At 39.7% G+C, this 22143-nt stretch overlaps 1 protein-coding gene across 2 annotated transcripts in view; it reads left to right on the top strand.

Moving 5' to 3' along the window:
• CDKAL1 (CDK5 regulatory subunit associated protein 1 like 1) overlaps positions 1-22143 on the top strand; it is a 648926-nt gene that overhangs the window by 183252 nt on the left and 443531 nt on the right. For both annotated transcript variants that reach the window (XM_058667489.1, XM_058667500.1), the window contains exon 6: positions 13804-13852. In XM_058667489.1, the coding sequence (XP_058523472.1) occupies positions 13804-13852 (49 nt within the window). The remainder of the gene's footprint in view (positions 1-13803; positions 13853-22143) is intronic.

The raw sequence follows: 22143 nt of genomic DNA, 5'->3' as shown, positions 1-22143 counted from the left end.
AACAGCAAGGACTGCAGTTGAACTTGGTGTTGATTTATTGGACTTGATATCATATCTCTGGAAATCTTGTAAATTAATAACACTGGTTGCAATATTTTACAACATGGAGTTGGCAGGAGAATGTATAATTTGTTATTAAAAGATGTGGGAGACAGTTCTTGTCATGTTCCAGCTGTGAGTCCTGCTGGGAAGTGGACATTCCCTTTGGAGAGCTGAACAGAAATGTGCTTTAACACAACTGTGTCCTTAACAACTGTCATTCCCCGGTTGTTTTGCAGTGATATAAACAGCTTTTCAGGCAGATTGCTCTGATGCTGAAAAGTTACGGCATAGTGGTTGCTTCAAATGTGAACACTTGAGTATCTTGAGTATTCAGAATGGTTTGAGGAAGACGTGGATCTGGGCGTATTTGTTATATACCATGTAGGAAAAGGCAAACAATTGCACTGAGTCACACAATGTCACTGTGACCATGGCCTGGTACTGGGGAAGCATTCTCCTGTTTGCTTTTCTTCACAGCTCCTGTTTCGTGTTACATTCCCCTTGTTTGACCTTGTGTGATCTGAAAAGTAGTAGGAAAGCAGTAACATTTACATTGAATATCCCCTTCCTGCCTTTCCCTTGCTGGGCCTCTTGCTTTTATTTATTAGGGCCCGTTTTGTCTAGTGTGCAAGTGTGTGTGCTTTTCATCCGTTGACATATTACAGTGCAGGGCAATGTAGTGCTTAAGACTGAGGGGCTGGATGGTGCATGCTTGCACCCTACATTGCCAGTTCATGGCTGATTCACGTTGTGCAACTTGGTTTCTTTGTACCTTAGCTTTTTTTATATATATGTTAAGTAGTGATAATGGTAGAACCTGACCAGGTTGGGAAGAGTGACATCAGTTAACACATGTAATGCACTTAGCGTGCTGCCTGGCATATGGTACTCTCTATTGGCTATTACATTTTTCTCCTGAATTCACTTAATGGTAGAATCAACATTGAGAGCAACTGTGTACCTGGAACGAAACTATCTGGTGGAGATACTGAGCTGATCAAGACAATGTCTTTCTGCTAATGACCGTGAAATCTCATGAGAGGCACAGATTGGCTTTGGACACATGGCTATGGGCACAGAGAGGGCTGTTCCCTCCTTGACTTGCTTTCAAAGATGAGCTTTGGTTGCGGAGTGGATAAAGGAGGCAGGCTTTCATGCAATCTCAGCCTGTTTTAGAAAGTGTCAGTGAGGCTGGTGCGATAGCCTCGAAGCTAAAGTCCTTGCCTTAAATACACCCAGGTTCCCATAATGGGCGCTGGTTCTAATCCCTGTGGCCATGCTTCCCATCCAGCTCCCTGCTTGTGGCCTAGGAAAGCAGTTGAGGATGGCCCAAAGCCTTGGTACGCTGCACCCATGTGGGAGACCTGGAGGAAGCTCCTGGCTCCTGGCTTCGGATTGGCTCAGCTCCAGCTGTTGCAGCCACTTGGGCAGTGAACCATTGGACGGAAAATCTTCCCCTCGGTCTCTCCTCCTCTCTGTTTATCTGCTTTTCCAATAAAAATAATAAACAAATGTTAAAAAAAAAAAGAAGGGGGCCCGTGTGCCTTTGGGTACCTGGAAAGGAGAAGGATCACTAAGAAGCAGTGGAAGAGGCAGTCTTAAGTTGGAGGAATGGCCTGAGGTATTCAGATGAGTGATACCACAGTTGGGAGGATGTAGGAACGAGGTTCTCCCTCAAGGAAATGAGGCCAGGATTGGTAGGATAGTGTGGAAGCTTTGAGGGGCGGGTGGGGTGGGTGATAACTGCATGGGAAGAGGAAGCCAATGGTAGTATAATGCAGTGATTGACACTCTGTGCGCTCTATTTGTTGTCTTGTGTATATTGATATTAATCATTTTAAAGGATTTATTTATTTGAAAGATAGAATTAGAGAACGAGGGATAGAAAAACACACACTCGTGGACACACACACAGAAAATACTTCCATCTACATGTTCACTTCGAAGATGACCAAGTCCTGGCCCAGGCCAAGAGCTTCATGTGGTCGTGTGTATCTGTGTGCGTGTGTGTTAGAGACCCAAGCATCTGAGACATCTCTTGCTGCCTAGTGGCTGAAGTCCTCACTTTGTACATGCTGGGATCCCGTATGGGTGCTAGTTAATGTCCTGGCTTCACTTCTCTGCCAGTTCCCTGTTTCTGGCCTGGGAAAACATGATGGTTGGTCCAAAACCTTGGCACCCAGCACCCTGTGGGAAACCCAGAGGAGGATCCTGGCTCCTCCTGCAGGCTTCGGATTAGTTCATCTCCATCATTGAGACCACTTGGGGAGTGAAACAGCAGATGGAAGGTCTTTCTCTGTCTTTCCTTCTCTCTGTATATCTGACTTTCCAATAAAAAAAAAATTAAAAAAAAAAAAAGGTTGAACTCCAGCTATGGACGCATGTGTTCCTTGAAGTGTCATCATGGGCTTGCCTACTTGCTGCCCCTAGATTTGTATATTAAATATGCAAGTGTATTTATTAAATCTACTTGAGGCAACATTGATGCTTTTGGATATATAAAGGTGGCAAAATGGTAATTGTAGTGAAGCATACTAATGTATTTATCATCTCACATAGTTACTTCGGGTGACAAGAACAGCTAAATAGACTTACCATGCATTCCCAGCACAGCACCGTTACTAACTGTAGTGCTATACATCGTTCATCTCATTTTATGTCATGTATTTGCTGAACGTTGTTTCCTTTCCCCAATATCTTCCCTTTCTGCCCAACACTATTTTAGTCTTTCTCTGTTTGATTTTGACAAAATATGAGTGATCACTTAAGTGAGGTCATATAATAGTTTTTTCCCCGTTTACTACTATTTAATGATACAGTTCCATAGGCTCTGGGATTTCCCTGACCCATTCTCCAAAGCCCCTCTCCCCACACATCTGATTTCCACTATATTATTACTATAGCATAGTTCTTCATGAACAGTTATAAGTCCATCATTGTGGGCATGGACAAAGGCAAAGAGTCCAGCATCCTATAGTCAGGATACAATGAACAGTTTCATTGAGAGTCCATCTTAGATCTGGAAGTAGAGATGCATACTGCATTGTATCCTCACATCTGGATATACAATTTGCATTACACAGTTACTGTACATCCCCTTAAATGAAAAGCCACAATATAAAATCAACAACAGGGTTAATACAACATTCAGGGTTAATGTAAATGGTTGGTAATTTGGTTCTGTCATTTTAGCAATGGGTTGTTCATTGATTTAGTCTTCTGTTGTTGTTTCATTGGGATGTTCTTCACATTTGCCTATGGTTTTGGTGGATGCTATTCCTTTTCTCTGTCGAGAACATTTTTAAGTATCATTTGTAGGGCAGATCTGGAAGAGGCATATTAATTTTTCTTTACAGTGGAAGAATTCTATTTCATTTTCAAAGACAAAAGAGCTTTGCTGTGAATGTTATTCTAGGCTGACAGTTTTTTTCCTTTTAGCATCTAGAATATGTCTCTCCATTCTCTTCTCGCCTGTAGAGTTTCCTGTGAGGTCAGCTGTGAGTTTAATTGCCATTCCTCTATAGGTAAATTGATTTTTTTCATGTGCACATTTAAGGATCTTTTCCTTATGTTCAGTTCAAGAGAGCTTGGTTATCATTTGTTGTGGTGAAGATCGCTTTTTTCAATGCTAATGGGAATCCTGTGCCTTTCCTGGATGTTATTTCCCAATTCTTTCTCCATATTAGGGAAGTTTCCCCTGATTGTTTCATTACTTTTTAAGCCCAGCTTCTCTTTTTGTGACGTCCGAAACTCACATAACAGTTATATTTGACCTTTTAATAGTGTCTTTCAATTCTTCAATAATTTTTTTAGCTTGACCCAGCTCTGCTTACAGCTTTTTGTTTGTTTCTCCATTGCGATAAGAAATATCTCCCAATTCTGAGATTTTTTTCTTCTGCCTCCTTCCCTCTGTTATTGAGAATTGTCACTGAATTTTTAATTTGCTCTATTTTGTCCTTCACTTCCAGTAATTCTGCTTGATTTTTTTCTGTGTTACTATTTCCTGTGTGACATATTCCTTAAATTCCTTGAATGCCTGCTTTACATGCTTCTAGTTGTTGATAAGCTTTATAGTTTTCTGAACTCTGTATCCCCCTTTTTCTCATTTTATTCATCACTTAACTCTGAGGTTGACAAAGACTTGCTTCTTTGCAGGGAAATCTTCAGTGATATTCATTGGGCCTCTTGTCTCTTCTTTTGCTCATGGTTGTATACTTTTGGTTGTTGTTGTTGTTGTTTGTTGTTTAGATTTATTTATTTTTATTGGAAAATCAGACATACAGAGAGGAAGATAGAGACGAAGATCTTCCTTCTGCTGATTCACTCCCCAAGTGGCCACAACAACCAGAGCTGCACCAATCCGAAGTTAGGAGCACAGAGCCTCCTCTCGATCTCCCACACGGGTGCAGGGTCCCTAAACTTCCGGCCGTCTTTGACTGTTTTCCCAAGGCACAAGCGGGGAGCTGGATGGGAAGCTGGGCCAATGGAATTAGATCTGGCGCATGCAAGCCAATGACCCTATTCAGTAGGCTACTGCTCCAGGCCCTTTTATTCTCTATTTTTAACATAAAATTGAGTTTGAATGTAGATCTATTCATTTATCAAACTCATTATAGTAGTTGAATTTCAACATTGATTTTTATGGAAAATACTGTATATTTTAAAAAATTAATTTATATGATTGAAAGAGTTAGAGATGTTTTGTTTGCTGGTTTATGCCCTAAATGACTGAAATGGCTGGGGCTAGGCCAGGTTGATGCCATTAGTCTGGAACTCCATCTGAGTCTCCAGTGTAAATTGGAAATCGAGCAGCCAGGACTCAGACTGGAATTTGTCATGAAATGCCTGCATTGTAGGTAGCACCTTGTTTCTCTGTGCCACTCTGCTGGCTCTGTCTTCAGACCAGAGAGGGTATACCTAAGAAGCCGTTGAACTTGACTGGACAATAAGATGCTGGACTCTATGTTTGGTATACGCTTGCAATGGGGGAATCTCAACTGAACTTGAGCTGTGGTTATGCAACAAGGTGGAGGAATCCACCATGGTGGGAGGGTATGGGGGGGGGAGAACCCAAGTATCTATGTAACTGTGTCACATAATACAATGTAATTAATGAAGTTAAATAATAAATAATTTAAAAAAATAAATTTTATTTCTTGTATTATTTTATGATACAGTTCCATAGATCATGGGATTTCCTTTATCCCCTGCCCAATTCCTTCCCCCCTCATTGAATTTCCCTGTATCATTACTATAGCATAGTTCTTCATATAGTCATATGTCCATCATTGCGGGCATGGACAATGACAGAGTCCAACATCCTATTGTCAAGATAGGAGTCCATCTTTGATCTGGAAGTAGAGATGCATACTACTTTTTTTTTTTTATTAATATTTTGCATTATGTGACAGTTTCATAGGCTCTGGGAATCCCCCATCCCTCCCCCTCCCCCTCCCCTCCCCCCTGGTGGATTCCTCCACCTTGATGCAGTATTACAGTTCAAATTCAATCAAGATTCTTTCCTTGCAAACATATACCAAACATGGAGTCCAGCTACTTATTGTCCAGATGGGTTGAACAGTTTCTTGGGGAGACCATTTCTGGTCCGAAGTTAGAGTCATCCCAGTCAATTAAGAATATCATCCCAGTCAATTAAGAGTCCCAATATAACATCAACAGCAATTTGCAACATTATGGAATTGACATGGTTTTGAGTAACCAGTATGTTTAAAAAAAAAAAAAGTCCTAACCGCAACCTATGGGTAGCTCATTGACATCTCAATTTTAGTTTATATACAGGACCGGACGGCTGCTATATACCTTAAAATGGCTATAGGGTACCATTCAGCTGTCTCGTGTCTATTTCATTTTAGTATTTAGCCATTTGTTGTGTTGAAGTATAATTTTGTTGATCTTGGCAGATTTTGGGATAATCTAGACTGGCTTGTAACTCTAACAAGATATTTGTCGACATTTAAGGTGCAGAACATTTTTTTTTTGGGGGGGGGGAGGTGTGCAGGAAAATCCTCAACACCATGGTGAGGAGTGACTAATCTTTGTGTCCCACCCAGCAAGGCATGAGCAAATCCACGCCAGCTCTTTCCTGTCAGATTTCAAGCTCTACTTTCTGTTGTTTGTCTATTTATTTTAGGGTTTTTTTTTTAGTTTGTATGATTGTTTGTTTGCTGTGAGGGGTTTTCGAAGCGATCCCGATGGTCATTGTGAGGGAGGGCGGGGGTCCAGAGGTGGAGCCAGGCTCGGACCAGAGAAAGCTCTCTTCCCTGGTCCCGAAGGACGTTTATCGTTCTTCTGTTTCTGCGGGCCGCTCAGGGCTTCTGGTTGTCTTTCCGATGACGTTGATTTCTGCACGGTAGTGTTTGGACTTCTTCCATCCCCTGCGGAAGCTCCGGTTGGGGGGTGGGTGACCTCAGAGTACTCAGCCTCCGAGGGCATCCAATTCCCTGTGGCCTCCTTGGCAGTTGGGATATAGTCCTTGTTGCTCGTATTAATGGTTTGTGGTGAAGGTCTGGGAGTCTTCGTGGTTGGGATCCAAGCTTCCTCCTTACCACCTGCTCCACTCTGGAGTGCCCCCCTGCTCCACGCACATGGCCTCCTGTTAAGAGGTTGTCAGGATTGTATCCGATTCCCCCCTCAGATGCATACTGCTTTGTATCCACATCTGGACCATTTTATGTGCAAGTGTAGTGGAATATGTAGATTTACTGCAATTTCTATCAAAATTACTGGAATTTTTTCATAAACAGTTCTGATATTGCATGGAATTACGGAAGACCCCACTGAACCAAGACTTGAGCAAGAGCATCATTTCATTTTTTCTGTTTTCAGATTACATTATGAAAACTATATTAACATAGAAATACATAGGTTAGGCCCAGCCCAGTAGCCTAATGACTGAAGTCCTCCCCTTGTATATGCCAGGATCCCAAACGGGCATTGGTTCATAGTCTGGCTGCTCCAGTTTCTGTCTAGCCCCATGCTTGAGGCCTGGGAAAGCAATTGAGGATGGTTCAGAGCCTTTGGACCCTGTACCTGCATGTGAGACCCACAAGAAGCTCCTGGCTCCTATCTTCAGATCAGCTCATTTCTAGCCATTTCAGCTCTTTGGGGAGTGAACCAGTGGATGGAAGATCTCTCTCCTTCTCTCTATGAACCAACTTCCCCATAAGAATGTAATCTTTTTTTTTTTTTTAAACCAAAACCAAACCAAAGACATAGTCCAGTGGAGCAGAATGGATAACCCAGAAATAGGCCCAAACATTTATTGTAAACTGATTTTCTGCTGGATTTCCAAGAAGAGACAGTGGCGAAATAACTTCAACAAATGGCAGTGGAGGGGAAGCATTGGTAGACGGCAGTGTTGTGACTTGGTAGGTTAAATTGTCATTGTCCAGTTTCTTGCAATGCTTCTACCCACATCGGAGACATGGATGGAGTTCTGGGCTGCTGTCTTCTTCTTGGTCCAGCCCTATGTTTTGCAGGCCTTTGAGCAAGGAACCAGGTGATAGACGATTGAGCTCTCTATCATTCTGCTTTTAAGCAGTGAAAAAATAAGTAAACATTTGAAAGATTAAAGTGGTGGTAGGAATATGTGCAGCAAACAAAATGGATCCTTGCCTTGCATATTTTCATGGTTTTTTTGTTTGTTTTTGGGGTTTTTTTTCTTTGCTTTTGATGGTCAGTGAAGTTTTCATGTAGTTTTACTTTGCTCTGATATTTTTTATAATGGAATAACAAATTGCCATTTTAAAGTTTCTCTATATTATATAATGTATTGATCTGTATTTATGTCCAAACAGTTTGAAGGTGTTGGGATAAAATCCTTGGCAGATTCATGCAGCCATAAGGAGTCACACATAGTAATATAAAAATGTGAATAAAATGCAGTCTTCAAACATTTTCAGTAGAATTATGTTAGGCAGTGTTAAGTTACTTTTTGTTGTTCACCTTCAACGTCTTTAGTAAATAGAAGAAAATCTAAATTGCGTAGTGTGGGTTCTAAGATCTCATACAGTCTTCTGCGGCCATCTGCCCTTGTCTCCCACCCCTCAGTCTTAAATTCACTGGAATTTCTTTTCACCTAGCAGCCCAATCTGCAGCATTTCTCTTCCTCTATCCTTGCACTTGCTTCCTCCCATCGGGGTTCATGTGTGGTTAAGGTCCCTAGATTAATGTCGCCTGTTTAAAGATTTATCTTGGCCTCTGTAGCAAAATTGCTTTCTATACCTCGTGCCACTCCTAGATCTTTTTTTCTTTATAGAATCTGAAATGAAAAGAAATGGAAGATTTGCAGTTTGTGTGTTGTGTGTGTGTGTATCTGCCTATTACAAGTAGAATACAAAATACACTAATAAGAAACTCTGTATTTTCACCCTTGTATAACCAGTACCTTGAATGGAATGCAGTGCATAATTGGTGCTTAATCCGTATTTGTCAAGTGATTGCATTCATGCCAGCAGTCGTTTGGCAGGAATAGGTGTTGCTGAGTCTCTTGAAAGTCCAGGTGCATTTGGATATTAGTCTGTGATTGTTCAGTGATGACCTCCACATGCACAGGAAGAGGGAATTCAGTTTGCAGGACTACTGCTCTGCCATTCCTGGCCATGATGTGCTAAGAATACTTCGCAAAATTCCAATTGGGTATCCTTGAGCCTTAGTTCCCTCCTCCTGGAAACGTACCAGCACAGTCTCCTGCCTTACGGGTTTGTGAAGGTGAAAAGTGATCACGCACATGCAACCTCAGCTCAGTCTCTGAACCAAAGGCCTTGTTCAAACTCTTAGCTGCATTGTGCTATTCTTAGGCCTTCTTCACCTGGTGCTGGTGCGAGTAACACACATCCTGCAGCAGACCCTTTGCAGGGTGCAGACTGCTTCTGGAGCAGACCGCCAAGGGTGCACCTTTGCTTGAGTCTTGCTGACAAGTGTTTGTGTGAGCTGTTTGTGCGTTTTCCAGGGTTTCTCTAACCAATTCTTGTGTATCGAATGGCTGTCTCTGCCATTCCCTAACCCGTACGTTTTGCTTGCTGGTAGTCATGTGTAACTGAATTCAGACTTGATGAAGGTTTCAGCTTCTTGGTCACACCAGCCACAGTTTCAAGTGTGTCATGACCACATGATGCTGACGAATACTGTGTTGGACAGCACAGTGGGCAAACACTTCCATCACTGTCTTTAGGTCTGTTGATAGCACTGCTCCAAGCAATTAGCAGGTCTTAGAAGAACACTTTTTATTTGCTTTAGATGCTGTTGTATAGGCTTGTGTCTTCAACATTTGTTTAGTTATCAATTTGGAGTAGCTCATAATAGCTGAGTAAAATATTTTTATGGACTTCTTCTAAAAGTTCTGCAGCAGAATGACTCATTAATGTTATTTATGAGTTGTTTATTCACCAACTCCTTTCTTCATTATTGGGAACATATGGAGTCAGTAATAGAACATACTGCCTGCCTTTTTTCCTGGATATTTATAACTAAGCGCCTGAAGGACACAAGATACTGTTGCATTTGCTTTATTTGAATTATATGCCAGAGAATAAGCTCTTGTGTATTCAGGGCTACAATTTATAGTATTAATTAAGAGTGGCTTTCCTTTTCCCCAGAGTGAATTTGTTGTAGTCTTCATCACTGTGTGTATTTTGAGTGTTCTCTTGTTGCTTACTTTGCTTCTCTCCCAGCTTCCCATTCTGTACTTTTTTTTTTTTCAATTCCTTTTTCCTCTTTTATTTAACCTGCTTGCTGGACACTTTTCTGTCTAATTTTGTTCTTCTTTATTTAAAGAACAGGCAGAGTTGAAGATCGTCCATGCAGTGTTTTGCTGCCTTTGAGGTCCCCAATAGCCAGGGCAGGGCCAGCAGAAGGCTGGGTCCTGAATTTGTTTGTTTCCTGTGGGTGGTAAGGATGCAGTTACTGGAGCTGTCACCTGCTGCCTCCCAGCACTGGCCGAAAGCTAGGATTGGAATCAGAGTCAGTGCTGTTACCCAACTATTGCACTTGGAGAACCGTGTGAGAGTCCTACCACTATTTTTTTTTTTTTAATTCTGGGTATTCCTTCTTTTTGTAGTTTTTCCATGTGATAGTTCTTCTGTTGTCCTTTTTAGTGGAAAAGCTCCTAGTATTTGCTTTGAATCATTTAAGGAACATCTCTCCTGCTTGTTGTTGATTACTTTGAAAAATCTTGGCATTTTTACTTATTTTCATCTATTGACTGATTTATGAGAGAGAGAGAATATGAATGAGTGAATTTGGAAGGAAGGGAAGAAGGTGAGAGGTAGATGGAAACAGAATGCTCGTTCTTTGGATGTCCACAGTGTGGGGGCATGGAGCCAAGGCCAGGAGCTGAAGCTCAAGTCAGGTCGCCTATGAGTGGAAGCTATGACTGCTGCCTCTCAGATGCCTTGGCAAGAACTGGGAGTCCAGAGTGGCGAACTCTCCTGTGGGACATGTGTACCCATCTTCTAGAGACACATCTGCCTCTTAGCACGTTCAGGAAGTTCCCAGAAGAGCCAACAACTCAGCATGTTTTTCCACTATGAAATAAATGTCTTCAAATTGACTAATATAATTCCAAAGTACCCTGAATTCTAATATTTCCCAAATATTGATATTTTCATAAATCTGTTATTTGTGCATATATTTTTTGAAAAATAAGTTTTAAGCAGGTTATATTTACATCTTAACGCTTGTGTGTTTTAAAAACAAGGACATCATCTTGTGTCAATAGTATGTAATCAGTAAAATTGGGAGGCCAACACTGATACCGCCCAACAAGCCAGTCCGCAGGCTGTATGCACATTTTGTTTGTGTCAGTGATACTCTTGAGGAAAAGAAGGGCCCCGCATTTGTACTCAACTTCAGTAGACAGACCTCCTTAGTCTGTTTCAATCTGTAACATTTCCTTCATGTTTCCTTGCCCCTCATGCAGCCATTTAACCAAGTTTTTCTCAGTAGTAACTAACTTCCTGAGAAGGATGCATTTGCTCAGTGTTTTTAGTATATTAAGAGTTGTGTGTCCATTACCACAATCGGACAATCTTCATTCCAAAAAGAAATCCAGTACTCCCTTGCATGTCCCTCCATCTCTTCCATCATCCTAAAACAACCACAAAGCCAGGTTGTCTCTCCAGATTATCCTGTGAGGACGTTTCATATCAATGCAAGCATATGACTGCTTTTCCTGTTTTTCTTTGAAATAGCATAGTATTGTAGCATCCTTCATTCCTTTTTAGCTTAATATTTAATTGGGTGGATATGCCGTATTGTGTGTATCTGTTTCTCAGCGAATAGATATGATTTCCACCATTTGGCATTGATGGATAATGCTTTGGACATTGTATGATACAAGTTTTTACATGAATGTATAATCTTTACTTCTACATTTTGCTTACTAATTATTATCACTGAATGAGTATACTTATCTAATAGTTATACTACAATCATAAATATACTATATATTTAATAAAATATTGTTTAGCGATATTAATAAACATGCTGCTTTTATGTCTACGGTTAACATTTCTGCATCCTATGATAAACATGTTGAAGCATTTGAGGAGCTGCCAGATTATTTTTGTGGTCTCTTGATGTCTCTTCCTCCCGCCCCCCCAATCTCTTCCTTGCTTCCCTCCTTTCTTTACTTCCCTTCCCACGTTCAGGCACTTCATTTCTCCTCCTTGTGTTTCCCTGCCTAACCTATTCTGTGAGTTACATGTTTCCTGAAATGGATAGCCAACTTTTGTAGGCTGATTCTTTCTAATTTGTACTCAAATCTCAGTGACATTTAATCATCTTTGTAATGTAGGCACTCAATGAATGATGAACACATGAATGATGAGATTAACAAATGTTGGATGGAACAGTCTGCTTCGGTACCAGAACTGCTGGTCCTTGAGGAAAATGATACCTACCCTTGGAGTCATTGACAGAAACTCCTAGTCCCTAAATTAAAAGTGTCTCCATGCTGTCTGGCAATTTTTACATGTTCCCAGTCATTTTGATGTCTTGTTCTCTGTAATAGGTAGTGTTGAGTGTTCACTCTGTTCTTATTTCACAATATGCTCCGTCTCTTCACATATGGGCTTTTTACTTCATTGAGAAAAATTGAGGTCAATAGTAGGAATTTGCTTAGCGTTCGCCTGGACTAGCATATGGTTCAATGTTTCCCTCCTAATTTTTCTTGTTTCAGCATACTTTGTCTTTCTATTCTGGGGTTATTTTTCTACCTGTGTTTCCGATGTAGTTCCATCCATCATTTAGGATGGAATTTAATATCATAATTTAGGGGTCCTCACTTCATCTGTTTTTTTCAATCTCCAGTTCTTCTCTCGTTCCTGCCATTTTCTCTCAGCATGGAAACTATTAAAAACAAACAAAAGGTTCAGTGTCTTAGCCTTAATAGAGATGTGTGTACTCATCAGATGTCCTTTTCCTCTTTTCCCTTTTACACAGCTTTTTGTGTGTGTGTGAGAGTGGTCTCTGTTAGCTGTCTCCATTTTCCTATTTATGATTCATTACTACATAATTCGCTACTTCACCTATGCGTATTGACCTCCTCATTGTTAAATCAAGCATGCTCTTGTAGTTTGCATGTTACCTGCTGTTCTGTGCCATTTGGCAAGGTTGAGCACTCCCTTCCTTGTTATTTTACTGTGTTCAGTTCCTTAGGAACTGTTGCTGCCACTGTTACGCTGGGCTTGAGTGGTTGGAGGCGAGGAGGGTTCCACTGTGTTCTTGTCTCCCCTTTTCTCTTGCGAGACCTTGAGACTGAAGGAATGCTTTAAAGGCACTTGACATTGTGTTTTTGAAAAAATTTATTTGAGTAAGAGAAACAGACAGCTAAGGGAAACTCCTATAAAACAGACCCATATATGAATACGTTTTTAACAGAGGAACACATCTCAGTCTCTGCCTTTCAAAATGAGTGAGTTTATGTATGGAGTTGCAATGAGGGTGATGGGTAAACTGGTTTACTTCCTTGCTTTTTCTCATTCAGCTCTAACTTTGCCAGCAACATGCGTTTCTTCTACAGTAAATGAGTAACATTTGCAGATATTCAGACAATTAACTTTGACTTGTTCTTACTTTGTTCCTCTAAAGCAAAGTATAATTATGAGTGAAGAAGTTGCTCATTTTCCTTCTCTACTCTGAGCTTTTTCTCTTATCATTCGATCTCTCTTGTTCTCCAAGAGAGTATTCCTGGATCATGTGGTCAGATTTTATGAACCTTCCTGTCTTCCCAGGTACCTTGGGAAATCTTTCTAGCAACCATATTGTTTAACTTTTTATTCCATGTTCGGTACTCAGCAGATGGTGAAAATCTGACAGTTTTGATTGTTGAAATAATAGAGTAGAATTTTGGAAAGATATCCTTAATACTAGCATGCTCCAGTGTGCTTGTCATTTTCCTTAAAGATCTGCATGAAGAAATAGGTATCAATCCAACTTAGGCTTATGTTTGCACATAAGCTGAGTTTTTATTGATAAGCTGTCCTAATCCAGCTCCAGGTACTTTATTTAAATGCAGTGTATTTTCTTCATTTATCTTTGGAAAACAGGAAGGCAATAATTTCATACTTCATTGTAACCGAGAACATTAATACAGAGTTTTAAAATGATATCTCCAAGTGAGTGAATTAGAGTAAACCTACATTGATGTGCTCAGAAAGTGTAACACTGACTCAAGCAGAAAGATAAATACGAATAAATTCTTCTCTGTAATTGCTTATCTAACAGTGTTTTCTTTTCTAGGTTCAACAGATAGATCGTGTGGTAGAAGTTGTGGAGGAAACAATTAAAGGTAACTTGAGTGTGAGATAAGGAAGGAAATATGTTTTCTGAGCTATGTTATAAAAATATCACTAACTTGACAGGTTCCAAGCATGTTTGTAAAGCTTATTACTTTATGTATAAATTTATTGAAGTTCTTCTTAGGTTTCTGCATTGCCAATGTAACATAAAATGAAGAAATTACATATTTCTTTGGCTTTTAAATGACTAAGAGTCACAAGATGATTTTTTTTTTTGCTCTTAAAATTTTTATGTATAATGGTTTTAGGTTTAATTTCAGTTGAAAAGACTAAATTGAATTAATACAAGTAAAGATTTTTCCATTTGCTTTTTTTTAAACAGGTAATTAGATGCGGTTTTCTTTTTTTGAAAGGTGCATTTATTTTAAGTATTTGTAAACTAACTTCCAAGTGTTTGATTAGCACAAAAAAATATCGATATTGTTACTGGATTAGAAAAAGAATTGAATTGAGACTTTTATGTAAAATTTGTCACGTTTTATGAATGAGAAGCTTGGTATGGACAACGTCTGCAAAATTGGAGTCATTACTGCTGAACTCTCCCTGTTGCCTTGTGTCTGCTACCACAGGGTTTGATTCATTAATTTTGAAATATTTTATTAGATTTGCTGTTCACCAAGTACGGTTATGATCAGACTGTACTGAATTTCCAAAATGACATTTATAAGTTTACAATGATACCAAATGTCTTTACAAACTAAACTTCAGCCTCATCTTGGGGAATCTGAGTGTGAGCATTTAGTATGGATTTAGCTAAGATTTCACAAGGTTTAAGTAGTTTAATCTTTATATTAGTACCATGGGGTAAAGATTCATACTCTGCTCATTTTAGGTACCCAGTTGCTGATGGATTGAGTTGGTATTTGAGTCTGAGGAGTCTGGCTGCGAAGCCTGTGATTCACACAGTCCTGGGGTTTTTCTGTTTTCTCTTAATTGAGAGTCACTGTCTTCAAGTTTGTCTGACTATGCTGTTTAAACAATGTCAAGGATGCTTGAAGGTTCTGTTGCTTTGTTCATCTTGGGTCTTGTGTACCAGACACACACTGAACACACAATAATTAAAAAGCGCAGTGGTCATCAAGATAATCTAGGTGAACTTCAGTATGACAATGGCATCTTAGCTGTAATGCCAGAGGTATAGTCTGGGAAAGAAATAACTGGTCAAGTTGTATGCCATTAAAATTGAAAGCTTCTGATCCGCAAAATGCACTGTGAAGAGAATGGAAAAGGAAAACACAATTAATGTGTGTGGAAGTCACATGATTAACCTATATAATACCAAATCCAGTTAGAATTCTTAAATTTATCTATAAGAAAATCAATGGCTGGTTAAAAAAATGGCTAAAAAGTGTAATACTTCAATAGATAAGGTATGCAGATGGCACATGAGCATGTTAAAAAAAATACTCACCATCAAAAGTCAGAGTGAAATACACAGTAAGCAGCCAAGATGTGCCACCCAGAGTACGGACATCACCAAGTTCTGGTGAGAATTTCCTGGAACAACAAGAACCCTCATTTTTTTTTTATTAAATTTATTCATTAATTACATTGTGTTGTAATTTCATAGGAACTGGGATTCTCCCCACACTTCCCCACACCCTCCCCACATGGTGGGTTCCTCCACCTTGTTGCGTAACCATAGTTCAAGTTCCGTTGAGATTCCCTCTTAGCAAGCATATGCCAAGCATAGAGTCCAACATGTTATAGTCCAGTCAAGTCCAACTACTTATTGGGGAGACCCTCTCTGGTCTGAGGGCAGAGCCAGCAGAGTATCATCCCGATCAAATAAAAGCACTAATATATTATCAGTAACAATTAACATCGTTATGGAATTAATTGGCATAGTATTGAGCAGCCAACATGTTAAAAATAAATGTGATTTCTTTTTTTTTTTAAAGATTTACTTTTATTTTTATTACAAAGTCAGATATACTGAGAGGAGGAGAGATAGAGAGGAAGTGAAGCTGCCGGGATTAGAACCAGCGGCCATATGGGATCAAGGCGAGGACGTTAGCCACTAGGCCACGCCGCCGAGCCCATAAATGTGATTTCTTAACCCCATTCTGTGACCACCCCGTTCACATTTCCATTTTAGTTTATATACTATATATGACATAACATCCATAACATAACATGTTATGCATAACATCATATCTTCTTTTTTTTTTATTATTTTGCATTATGTGACAGTTTCATAGGCTCTGGGAATCCCCCATCCCTCCCCCTCCCCCTCCCCTCTCCCCTGGCAGATTCCTCCACCTTGATGCAGTATTACAGTTCAAATTCAATCAAGATTCTTTCCTTGCAAACATATACCAAGTATAGAGTCCAGCTCCTTATTGTCCAGATGGGTTGAACAGTTTCTTGGGGAGACCATTTCTGGTCTGAAGTGAGAGCTGGTAGAATATCATCACAGTCATTTAAGAGTCCCAATATAACATCAACAGCAATTTGCAATATTATGGAATTGACATGGTTTTGAGTAACCAGTATGTTTAAAAGAAAAACAAAGGCAAGTCCTAACCACAACCTATGATTAGCTCATTGACATTTCAATTTTAGTTTATATACAGGACCGGCTGCTATATACCTTAAAATGGCTATAAGGTACCATTCAGCTGTCTCGTGTCTATTTCATTTTAGTATTTAGCCATTTATAACATCATATCTTCTTAAATTAAGGCAAACATGTGGTATTTAACCTTTTGGGATTGGCTCATTTCCCTTAGCATTATGGTTTCCAGTTTGGCCCATTTGCCCACAAAGAACTACATTTTGTTTTTTTTCATAGCTGAGTAGTATTCCATGGAGTAAATGAACCATAGCTTTCTTATCCAGTCCCCTGCTGATGGGCATTTTGGTTGTTTCCATGTTTTTGCAATTACTGATTGTGCTGCTATGAGCATAGGGGTGCATGTTGGTTTCTCATAAAACAGGTGTTTTGGATATATTCCTAGGAGTGCTATTGCTGGATCATACGGTATGTCGATTTTGAGTTGTTTGAATATTCTCCATACTGATTTCCATAGAGGCTGTACCAGCCTGCAGCCCCACCAGCAGTGAAGTAGGGTTCCCTTTTCCCCAAACCTCGCCAACAAGTGTTGTTGGTGTTTTTCATGTGGGCCAGTCTTACTGGCATTAGGTGGTACCTCATTGATGTTTTAATTTGGATTTCCCTTATTGCCAGGGAACTTGAGCATTTTTTCATATGTTTATTTGCCATTTGGGTTTGTTCCTTTGTGAAGTGTCTGCCCATTTCCCATGCCCATTTCTTGAGTGGCTTGTTTGTTTTGGTGTTTTGGCTGTTTTGTAGTTCTTTGTATATTCTGGAGATTAGCCCTCTGTCACCTATGTAGTGCGCAAACATCTTCTCCCATTCTGTGGGCTGCTTTTTTACTTTGTTGATTGTTTCCCTTGCTGTATAGAAGCTTCTTAGTTTGATGAGGTCCCATTTGTTTATTCTGGTCTTGATTTCTATTGCTTTTGGTGTCCTTTTTAGGAAGTAGGGACCTACCCCTAGATCTTGCAAAGTATTTCCAACATTTTCTTCCAAAAGTTTGAAGGTTTCTGGATGTAGGTTTAGATCTTTTATCCATTTAGATTTGATCTTGGTGTATGGTGAGAGATGTGGGTCTATCTTTTTGTTTCTACAGGCTATTGACCAGTTGTCCTAACAGCATTTATCAAACAGACCTTCCCATTCGCCAGGATTATCGTTTGTCCTTTTGTCAAAGATTATTTGGCTGTATCTGTGTGGGTTCCCGTCTGGTGTTTCTATTCTGCTCCATTTATCTTCCTCTCTATCTTTGTGCCAGTACCAGGCTGTTTTGATAACCACTGCCCTATAGTATGTCCAGAGGTCTGGAACTGTGATTCCCCCTGCTAACTTCCTGTTCTTCAGAATGGTTCTGGCTATTCGTGGTTTTTTGTGTTTCCAGATGAACCTTTGGATCATTGTTTCCAGTTCCATGAAGGATGTTTTGGGCAATTTGATTGGGATTGTGTTGAATGTCTATATTGCCTTTGGCAGTATAGACATTTTAATGATATTGATTTTACCTATCCAGGAGCAAGAACCCTCATTGATTGCTTCATGATGCCGCTGCTTTTGAAGACAGCTTGGCAGTTTCTTAACAAAACTAGGCATAGTTGAAACATGTCAACCTAACAGTTGTGCCCGTTGATATTTCTCACAATGAGTTGACGACGTAAATGTCCTCAAGGATAGTTGCCCATGGTATTTATAAAACTTTTATTCATGATTGGCAAAACTTAGAGAGACAACAAAGCTTTCTTTTTGTAAGTAGGTGAGTCACTAATCTGTGACAAACCAGAAAATGGACTTGCATTCAGTGCTGAATAGAAAGAAGTCATTAACTCATGAAAAGACAAAGCCATAATTGAATCATAAGTGCAAATTGGAGAGGGGAGAGTGAAAGGGCTGTCCCTGGGACATTGTAGAAGGGGTGACACATTAGTTTTTCATGATTATAACAAATATCAGTGAGAAGGTACTTAGGAAAAAGGCAGTTTATTTGTCCTCATGGTTTCTGAGGTTCATAATTCAAGGTCAGTGTGTCCTAGTAAAGTGACATCAGATGATGGTGGGGATGGCAGAAGAGAGTAGATCCTGTGATGAGACAGAGACATGGAGAGTAAGCTTCTGCATGACTGTGTTGTCTTCTCTTTGTGAGCCCATCACGGGGCAGCCATAATGAATCAAGCATCCACTCTTAATCCATTAACCATTAACATTAATCCATAAGACCTCAACATAAGACTTCAGGTACAAAGCCTTTAACACGTGGGCCTTTGCAGGATGTACAAACTGATAATTGAACCATTGCAATTAAACTGCAGAGTAGAAGGATCAGTGATTGCACTAGCCTACACATCCACCAACAGTGAAAAATGGTTTTTCTCCCTACATCCACAACAGCAGGTGTTATTGAGTAAAAAAAGTTTTTGTTTTCCTTATTTCCTCGCTGACTCATAGGTCACACAGTAGTGTCATTTGCTTCAGGAAGGTCTTTGATTTTCTTTAGTGACACATGTTTCATTCAGTAGTATATTATTTAACTTCATATTGTAAATTGTCTATTCTGATTTTGTTTTAGTTTATTTAAGGGAATGTATAGTAACTGTAGCAGAGAATATCATATACAGCTGTGAAGATACAATGCAGTGTGCATCTCTGCTTTCAAATCAAAGATAGATTCCCAATGAAACTGTTCAATGTGTCCTGACAATAGGATGCTGGGCTCTCTGCTATTGTCCATGCCTACAGTGTCAGGGTACACTTTAAATAGCACAATGATGAACTTATGACCAACTGTGTAGCACTATACTATTGTGATGGTATGGGGGAAGTCATGGGTATGTGGATTTGAGGGGAGAGGAATTCCTGAAGTTTATGGAATTGTTTTATAGAGTAATAAACTAAAATTTTTCAAAAGGGTCAGTACTTGCATTTATTTAAAGGATAGGCAGTGATGAATATACCACACACAGAAATAAAGGCAGTACAGAGGAAATCTTAAGAAGGTAGAGGTGCTGGCAACATGAACTGCCTGTGAGAAATTGCATGTATTGTGTCATGCAAGTGTTGGAAACTGTGGACGTCAATAAACCAAAGTCAGAGAGCATCCTTGTCCCAGAGAGACCAACAGAATCCCAAATTGTGGACCAGGGTGCTCTCAAACCATGAGCCATAATAAACACCCTTCCTTTATAGAGTTGCAGGTATTTCTTAGTGGTAAAATCTGACTAACACAGCCCTGTTTGATACTGTAATCCATAGAGATGTGATGAAGTCATAGAATGGATAATACCAACAGTGCTCTCTACTGTAAGCTGTGGGCTCTGGGTGTTGATGTTGTATCTGTGTAGACTCTGGTTCCATTTTAGGGCAGGATATTAATACTGGGGATGGCAGTGGCACATGGAAATTCTCTACTTCTGTTCAATTTTATTACCTAATAGCTCTATAAGTAAAATCTTTCAGTTAATAATTAACAGTGTGCTTATGTGTTTGTCAAATGATTTGTAGAGATATAGGTCACCTAGTATTCCCAGAGAAATTCTGTCACTGTTCCCTTCCCTCAGCTTGAGTTAATCAGGGATGGCTTTTCACTGTTGGGTTTGGACTGCAGTGGATTCATTAAACTGCATTTTCTAGAATGAGCGGACAGCAAAGGCGAGCTAAGGGGAGGTTGATGGATATCTTCATTGATGGGTTTGATTCAGGCCTGTTAGTATTGTGGCAAGATTTTTAATGAGGTAAGGAATAATTGTGATAGCCGCCTAGGTATCTTTAATTTGCACATTAGGAAGCAAAAAGATCTCTCAGGTCTGAGATCTCTTTCCCGGTGAACAATTGGGACTGCCAGTAAGCTTCTGTTCATCACTTTCTGTTTTTACTGCTAGTTTGTGCTTTTGACAGTCAGTGTCCATCAAGTCACATGACTTTTGCAGAAGGTTGATTGTCTCTCACCAAGGTATTTTTCTGAGGCTCAGTTTTCTCATATTAAAATGGGGTGGATTAGTGGATGCGGTCTTTGAGTGCAAGGGTCACAATTCGTTTGTGTGTTTACCATCTGGCCTGCTGGAAGAGTCCCGGTATTATGTGGCATCATGACTCTGCTCTCTGAGTGTGCAGCTGCTGTGACCCTGGGCTTACATACTCACCTGCTTGTATGTCCACTCGGTGCTTGTCACCCAACAAGTTAGTTTGTAGCTTCTTAATATGATCTTGTCTTGTGCTCTGGCTATTTTTGGCTTGCTCTTCCATGACCTCCATTCTCTCACCTTTTGATGCAGCCAGCTGTACTGTTAGATGCCTCTTACATATTTTCCACGTGCTTTTTACTCATCTTTGGATCATCTACAGAAGTGAAAAAACTACAGTTTGTCCCAGATCTGCTCTTTTACCTTGACCTACACCCATGCAGAACAACTTGTGTGTGGTTTATAGCAGTAAGCCTGTTGCCATCTGGCATCCAATTGTATTTAGCCTGTTAGAATTTGGAGGTAATGTGAGCATGAACAAAAAAAAATTATAAGCAGCTTCATGACATTTTCTAAATAGTGAAAATTGTTGATGAATTTTGGTATTTTTAGGCTTGATTGTTCTTAACACAGTAGTAAATTGATAATTCTTTGTTTTATCACTGAGTTCTCTAAAGAGAAATTACAAGGTGAAAACCAAGTCATATTAGGGGTCAAAGGTATAAGGTTTTCAAAATTTCAGGTAACCTTGAGGGTGTTTTTTGTTTGTTGTTGTTGTTGTTGCTTTGTTTTTTTTTTCCAAACACAGATTTTGTATTGCCAGGGAAGTCACTTATAATAGCCAAATAAAAAAGTTGGTATCATGGAGTAATTTAATAGCTCAGGTATAGATAGATCAGAAATTCAAATTTTATTTTCTCTTAAATAATTTTATTGGAGAATTTACTTTGTTGGTTGTAATACATCCTTTCTTTACTGACCCTGTGTGCCTTATCATGGAACCCTGATGTCGATACTAGTATGCACATAATAAAAATACTTTGGCTATCTTAACAGTTGGCATCTATTGGTTTGCACTTTTTCTTTTTTAAAAAAATTTATTTTTATTGCAAAGGCAGATATACAGAGAGGAAAGACAGGAATATCTTCTGTCTGTTAATTTACTCCCCAAGCAACCGCAACTGCTAAGAGTTGAGCCAATCCGAAGCTAGGAGCCAGGAGCCTCCTCTGGGTCTCACATGCAGGTGCAGGGTCCCGAGGCTTTGGGCCGTCCTTGGCTGCTTTCCTAGGCCACAGGTAGGGAGCTGGATTGGAAGTGGAGCCGTCAAGATTAGAACAGGTGCCCATATGGGATTCCTTGCCTTGAACGCACCAGGCTGTAGCTGCTATGCTATTGTGCCGGGCCCTGTACTTTGTTTTTAATTCGTGCATTTTCTTTAGTTGTGTTAACACCGCGAAGCAGAAATATAGCTATTACTTCTAAAACTAGGAGAATAAATAGCAATTTCATTTACTTATGGGTTTGAAGGGGGAAAACTCATTTAGAGTCTCTGTTTAGGGCATCAGCTGTTGATATGTTTTAGGTAAAAGTTTACAGATTTTAAGCAGAAACACTTCTACTCATGTCAACTCTACCACTCAGTAATGCAGCACATTTTTATAGGGCAATAAAGAAATAGTAATTGAAATGTCCTTATAAAAGATGGCTTCCAATACATTCAGTATTTATCGTAACTCTACAAATGTCAGCACGCAGCTGTGTGACGCTCCA

Source organism: Ochotona princeps, chromosome 1, assembly GCF_030435755.1.
Source record: "Ochotona princeps isolate mOchPri1 chromosome 1, mOchPri1.hap1, whole genome shotgun sequence".
Lineage (NCBI taxonomy): Eukaryota > Metazoa > Chordata > Mammalia > Lagomorpha > Ochotonidae > Ochotona > Ochotona princeps.
This window is presented reverse-complemented; position numbering and strand designations above follow the sequence as displayed.